The sequence below is a fragment of the Nicotiana sylvestris genome, chromosome 2 (assembly GCF_000393655.2).
Source record: "Nicotiana sylvestris chromosome 2, ASM39365v2, whole genome shotgun sequence".
Taxonomy (NCBI): domain Eukaryota; kingdom Viridiplantae; phylum Streptophyta; class Magnoliopsida; order Solanales; family Solanaceae; genus Nicotiana; species Nicotiana sylvestris.
Genome location: NC_091058.1, coordinates 130,751,368 through 130,758,215, shown reverse-complemented (window position 1 = coordinate 130,758,215; position 6,848 = coordinate 130,751,368). Strand labels below are relative to the sequence as shown.

The 6,848-nt window shown below is 35.8% G+C and overlaps 1 protein-coding gene across 1 annotated transcript; it reads left to right on the top strand.

Moving 5' to 3' along the window:
• The first annotated feature begins 503 nt into the window (after nt 1-503).
• On the top strand, nt 504-1,154 carry LOC104242548 (serine/threonine-protein kinase WNK8-like). Its single transcript, XM_009797620.1, has one exon. It carries the CDS (start codon nt 504-506, stop codon nt 1,152-1,154), a length of 651 nt encoding a protein of 216 aa, XP_009795922.1.
• Nucleotides 1,155-6,848: the final 5,694 nt, after the last annotated feature.

The window sequence follows — 6,848 nt, the reverse complement described above, 5'->3', positions numbered from 1 at the left end:
AAAGAAAGAAAAATAGAATTGATGAGAAGATAAATATATCATTTAATTTAACGAGAGAAAATTTTTATTGTATTAACTCATTCTATCTTACCTCAATCAAATTTTAATAAAATATTAAAGTTTAAAATATTTTATTAATAATTGCATAAATATAAATTACATATATTATATAGTACTACTTTATATTTTGGGGGTTAAATATTTGGGAGCCTAAGGCAAGAGCTTCACTTGCCTTATCCTAGAGCCCCCTTGCCCCGTATTAAAAAAAATATCAAGTGTTCCCAACCATGTTTCTCCTAGTTGATTATGGATTCTTTCTACGCAGCCACCGAAGCTTTTCCTGAACAGCACCTTTGATCTTTAACTTCCACCCTTGCCCGTATGAGAAAAAATATCAAGTGTTTCCAACCATGTTTCTCCTGCTCGATTATGGATTCTTTCTCCGCAGCCACCGAAGCTTTTTCTGAATTGCACCTTAGATCTTTAACTTCCAGTTTGCGCTGATGGATTACGAGTTACGCAAAGCTGTAGAGAATTCTCCATGTGGTAGGTTTATTAGATACAACGAAAAGTTGGTTGGAGGGGCTTACAAAGATGTTTACGTAGGGTTTGATCGTGTTGAGAATATTGAAGTGGCGTGGAACCAAATCGATTTTGAGGGAGCATATGATGAAGAGGCACGAGAAATCCTACTAAAATTGTACACGGAGGCTCATATACTGAAACACTTAAAGCATGAAAGTATTATCATGTGTTTTTCTCGGTTGTTCGACAGCGAGGCCAAAACTATAAGCGTGATTACAGAGTTGTTTCCCTCCATCAGCCTGAGAAAACTACGACGTACTAAGTCCAAGTGTGATGGCGCTGTCAGTGGTATTGATTTGGCGGCTATCAAGAACTGGGGTAGGCAAATTCTTGAAGGTTTGAACTTTCTCCATAGTCAGAACCCTAAGATCGTCCATCGAGACATCAAGTGTGACAATATTTTTGTTCATAGTGGTGGGAAACAAGTTAAGCTCGGAGGGTTTGGTTTGGCAATTCGTCTAATCGAGGGTAATTTTGCAAAAGAGCTAATTAAGGGTAATTCTGCATTCATGGCTCCTGAGTACTATGATGAGAAATATAATGAATTGGTGGATAATGCATTTTCTTGAGATGGTTACCGGAGAATATCCATATAGGGAATGTAGCAATGAGTTGCAAGTATTTAGAAAAGCGTCCACTGGTGTGAAGCTGGCATCTCTTGCAAAGGTAAAGGAGTCTAGAGTGAAATATATCATCGACAAGTGTTTGCTTCACATGTATGTTAGACCATCTGCACAAGAGTTGCTGAAAGATCCCTTCTTTTTATATAACAGTGGATCGACATTGGAGGCTTGTACCTCCACGGCCAGTTCTGTAATTAGTCATCCTTTTCCGAGATTGCATTCTTGCGCAAACTAGGGATTTTGTTAAGAACTTATATCTGGTGTGATGATCATTATGAATCACACACGCTAGTTTAGGAGTAAGGCGTAATTAATTGCTTGTTTTTTTTTCATACATTCTCTCTTGGAAAAATTTTGAGTAGGATTTTGTTTTCCAGAATATGATGCTAATATCAGAATTTAGCTATTGATGAAGTAAATATATACTCATATCAAAGCTTCTTGTTAATTATCTCTGTATTCTTTCACTCATAAAATATCAGGAACATATGTTAGTAAATCAGGCTTACAAATAGTTCGCCCGTAGAAGATTTAATTTTCCAAGTTATCTATTCCTCAAAAAAAATTCGTTTTGTGTATTTAGTTTTTGACATCAGTTGAGCCTGTATATTTATTTATTATATGTATGTCGTTTAAGCTTTTTTTTTTTAAGTTCAAAGGCATGCGAATTGGGATGGTGAAACCGTGTTACCTGAAGCCATATTCTTCAAAATCGGCATCACGTTCGCAACTTAGGCATCATCTGAATTCTGAGGATCAAAGTAGGTAAACAAAGTCAAAAAGATATATAATTAACCCCCTGTCGAAATGTCAAAAGGATCCAACTTTGTTTACCTGCTTTGATCATTTCATCACAAACTGACAAGCATAAGAATTACAGATTAACTTTGCAGCAGAGCCTGTGGAAAATGTTCATGAGCTAAAATACAAACTGAGAAAGATATCAAAACATTACATAAATGAACAAAGCTGGAAAGCTCAAGTTCTTAGTGGATCTTGTCCCAAACAAAAAACGGTTAATTGAATAAGCTCTGATCTTAGTACCATTTGCTATTAGGACTGCAAACTTAGTAGCTTTAACACTATACAAGACAACTGATTCGGGATAAAAGGGAAAAGAAAAAAACCCATCCATGTGTTACATATGAAGGGAGTTGTGAAGTATTAATCAGCAATTCAATTCGCTCAAATTTAAGACTCCCTTCATCCAATATAGCCTTGTGCTTTCTCTTCTCTGATAATTTAGCAGTTTGAAAACCGTTTTGCTCAGTACTAAACTGAGAAGCTGCGCAAGCGCGTAATTCCTCTAAGCTCTCACCTTCCTTGGCTCCCTCCAAAACCTGAGATGTAACATACACAACATATTGTGAATAAGCCACTAAACAAATGAGGGGATTTGATCTTAATTACACAAAGGCATTGAGCTTAACAAACAGTACTCAAACGTATAAAGGAAAGCCAACTTAAACTTAATGAGTTCAATCACCAAAAAATGTCGACAATTGTTGAGCCTTTATTCACTTGGATAATTTATGGAAGAAAGAAGAGATTGCAGAAAACCATTGCATTAAAATACCTTATCCATGCAGTTGGTTTACACACACATGACACAATCAAGTATCTTAACATAGTCGTATTCATCAGCACATGACGCTAGGTGCACTTCGATAAATTTCCTTGACTTACCAATGGTATGTCCACTTCCTGAGAATTTTGGCGTGATTATATATGAGTCAAGCTTGAAGAAAGATAAGAATTCATATCGTCGACCCCAACTTTGTTTGGGACGGAGATGTAATTGTAGTTATATATTAGAGGTAAACTATTTATATATTAGAGGTAAACTATTTATATATTAGAAGTAAACTATAGTTACCGGCTTTAAATAATACAGTTCTCCTCATTACCATTTTTTCCCATATACAATAGTGTAAAATGTCAATACTTAGTTTAAGCTTAACCTTTCACTTCGACAATATCACAATACAAGCTCTAAAAACATTCACAAACACCTAAAATGCCAGAAACTTTATTTCAAGGCATAGTTTCTTTTTTCCCCAGTACCATAATCTAATGCCAATTAGGATAAAACATATTAATTAATTTAATGGCTAATAATTGGCAAACAAAAAAAGTGACCAGTTGCTTAAACATCTTCCCTCAGACAACAATTAATCAATGCACAAAAATGGACACAAACAATTTAATTTTTTTAAAAAAAAATTAGTATTCCCTGTTAAATTTGATACCATGGGAAAAATTGAGCAGGAAATTTAGGAGTGGTATGCTGCAAGAAGCGATCCAAATTGGTCAAATTCTCAACTCTAATCGATGAAAACGCTTCCCCCTTTTCCTTCTAAAGAAAAAAAGACTAGAACTCACACATTTCTCACTAAAAATTTAAGCTCTCTCTGGTGTTTTGATTTCTGTGCTAAGTGTCTTTTGATTTTGGCCGGCAGCCAAGGCCAAGTTATTCTGGGATTTCCCTGTTGTGGCATACTTGCTTATTTCTTGCTTAACTGGTATGCCCTAACCTTTGCAATTTCATTCCCTATGCTTTGCTTGACTAGTCTTCTTCAATTCCCAACATGACTTTATCCTTTATATGAGATCATATTTAGTAATATTGTTGACTTAAGACTAAGTTATTCTGAATAATATGAATCCTTTTCATAGTTTAGCCTATGGTTGAAGTTGTCTCATGCATTGTTTGTTAATCCTATACTTGTTTTGAACTTTGTACATTATAGACATGTAATTAGTAAATTTTGTTGTTTAACTCATATGCCCTGCCTGCGTAATTCATATGTATGACTAGTTTAATCGTTTCTACCTAATTGTTTATGTGATTAAGCCATGATTGTCTTAAGTACTAGCATAAGTATTTAGCTTAACTAGACTCCAACTTATTTGAACTATGTATTTAAGCATGAATGTTGTATATTTGTTTGGTGTAAGTTCTACCTGCGTTATGTGTCCTAAACCCTATTTCTTCTGAAAGCAAACTATTTTAAAACATGCCCCCTACCTCTTTTATGTACTAAATTTAAACCCTCCACTCTTAGTCCCTTAAGTTCCCAACCCCCCTAGCGTGAGCACTACCTAGGGTCCACATGAGACTCAATTGAACTCTGACACACTGGGGGCTGGTTTTCCAATCTCCTATGAATTACTTTCTGAATGTGTGGTTCTTCTGTGAGCATTGCTCGGGGTCCCTGAGGCCTTTGGGAACTTTGACACACTGGAAACCTGTTTCAAATGGATTGTGAAGGAATCACTATGTTATTGTTATATTGGAAGGCCTGGTTCCGAGGTTCACTTGGGCTTATGAAGGCTCCCTATAGTGTCTCATTATTATTATGTCATTCGTTTGTTATTCTGGGCTGTAATAACTTTATAATAACATATTTGGGGATATTCAGTAAAGCTGGGGAATTTTTTTCTTATATCTTTTGTTAAAAGTGGGTAGAAATCCTACCTATCGGATCTAATTATGCTGTCAATTCTATTCGTTTAAGTGAAAACTGTGTGAGTTCTATACTATGTTTAGACATCCTTCCTATAGGGCTTTCATGATCATTTCTCTGTATTTTACATTAGCATACTAGAAATCATGATTATAGGACTTTCATGTAATTAGAAATCCCGCTCATAGGATCTATACATGTTTCCAACAAATGTGCATTATCAAGCAAGCCTATAGGATCTTGTTGTTTTAATTAACTGTCCTTCCTGGCAATCCGTTTAATTTCTGCCTGTATACAGTTCATAGATATCATGCCCATAGGATTTAAATCCTTCAAACCTAGAAATCATGCCTATAGGGTTTAAAATAATCCAACAATAGATATCTGCCTATAGGACTAAAATTAATTTCAAACCTAGAAATCATGCCTATAGGGTTTAAATCAATCCAGCAATAGATATCATGCCTATAAGACTAAAATCAATTTTGAATTTAGAAATCATGCCTATAAGGTTTAAGTCAATTCAGTAATGAGAAACCATGACTATAGTATTAAAAAGGAATAAAATCTATCCTTGCAAGTCAAAATCAGTGCTACGCTCAGAAACCATGTCTATAGGTCTATAATCAACAAGTTGTAGAAATCATGCCTTTAGGATTTTGTTGACCGATCCTGAATTCATTCCCTATTGTCAATCACTTAGGAAATATATTTGTAAAACTTAATAATGAATCTGGGTTTTTAATCGTAACATATTGCTGCCTGGAGTGCCCATATTCATGCTGAATATCAGTAGGCAAACAAACAGGTCTTAATGCTCGCCTTAACAAAGTTGTCTCTGCACTCTATTTTCTTACATAGATATCCTGCCTATAGGCTTCCAAAGTTAATAAAGTTCGTTGATTCAATTGCATGCTTTTGTTGTCTATGTGTGGAGGTCAATGTGAACCCATGCTTGTCCTTTATTTGAAAGTATGATTTGTTTTGGTTTGTCACCTAGATTTCACATTTTAAGCAACATAGGTTGGCTAGAACCATCCCAAATAGAGGCCCTAATACCTCCAGGGCCATAAGTAAGGGACGGGTAGTGCACGCATAAGGAACGAGCTAGAAACTACTAGAATGCTTAAGTAACAACTTAAATATAGTAATTGGGTAGTAAGGAGTTGATAGTCCATGCGCTAATGCTATGAGTAACACCCCGACTTGAGGGAGTTACAAAGTATTGCATGGAATGATCCTATAGGCTAAAAAACTTAGGACCACCTCCCACCCCATACCCCTATTTAAAATAAATTGAATATTGTATTGTCAAAATTATTTTCTTCCCTTTTTAGACTAATCCGCTTAATTTAAGTTCGACCGGGACCTACCGTTGTGGACCTCGTGGAGTGCCTAACACCTTCCTCTCAAGGTAATTTGAGCCCTTACCCGATCTCTGGTGATGTAAACTGGTTATATCAGTTATTTGCTCTACGTGCCCTAACGCACCTTAATCCGGTAGGTGGCGACTCTTCCAATTCCCTACCATCTCAAAAAAGAGTTGTCCCAGAAATGTCAAAACCCGATTTCATGAGAAAAAAGGGGCGCGACATCGTGCACGGTTGATCTTCGGAGATTTATGAATAGTTGCCTGACGTCCGCAGTCCTTGTTTCTCCCTCCTTATCTTTCTTTATTTGTACTTTGATACAGACTCTCGTAGACATTTCTTTCTATACTGGTTGTATAGATGCTCAGGAGCTCATTGACTCCCTGATTTGGGAGTTATGTTTCCGCACTTATGTTTGGGTTGTTACCCCATTTTTATGAAAAATCTGGTTATTCAAAATTTCTTAATTTATTCTTTGTAAAATGTTAGAAGTATTTTGGAAATGTCGAATTGCCTAGTACCACGATAAGTGCCATCACGACGGTTTAGGATTTGGGTCGTGACAAAGACAAACTTTATCCATAATATTACGAACTCAAATATATAATCTATTCCCAATTCCATGGCCAATTTTGTGGTCAAAATCAAAAAATACCAAGTTCTAAGTTCTCTTAAACTCTCATAATTTCCACAAATTTCCATGAATTTACAAGCCTAAATTTGTATATTAACTCACAACTTGTAGAAATCACTTACCTCATGATTAACGGTGAAAATGGTGCTCCAAAATTGCTCCAAAGTCG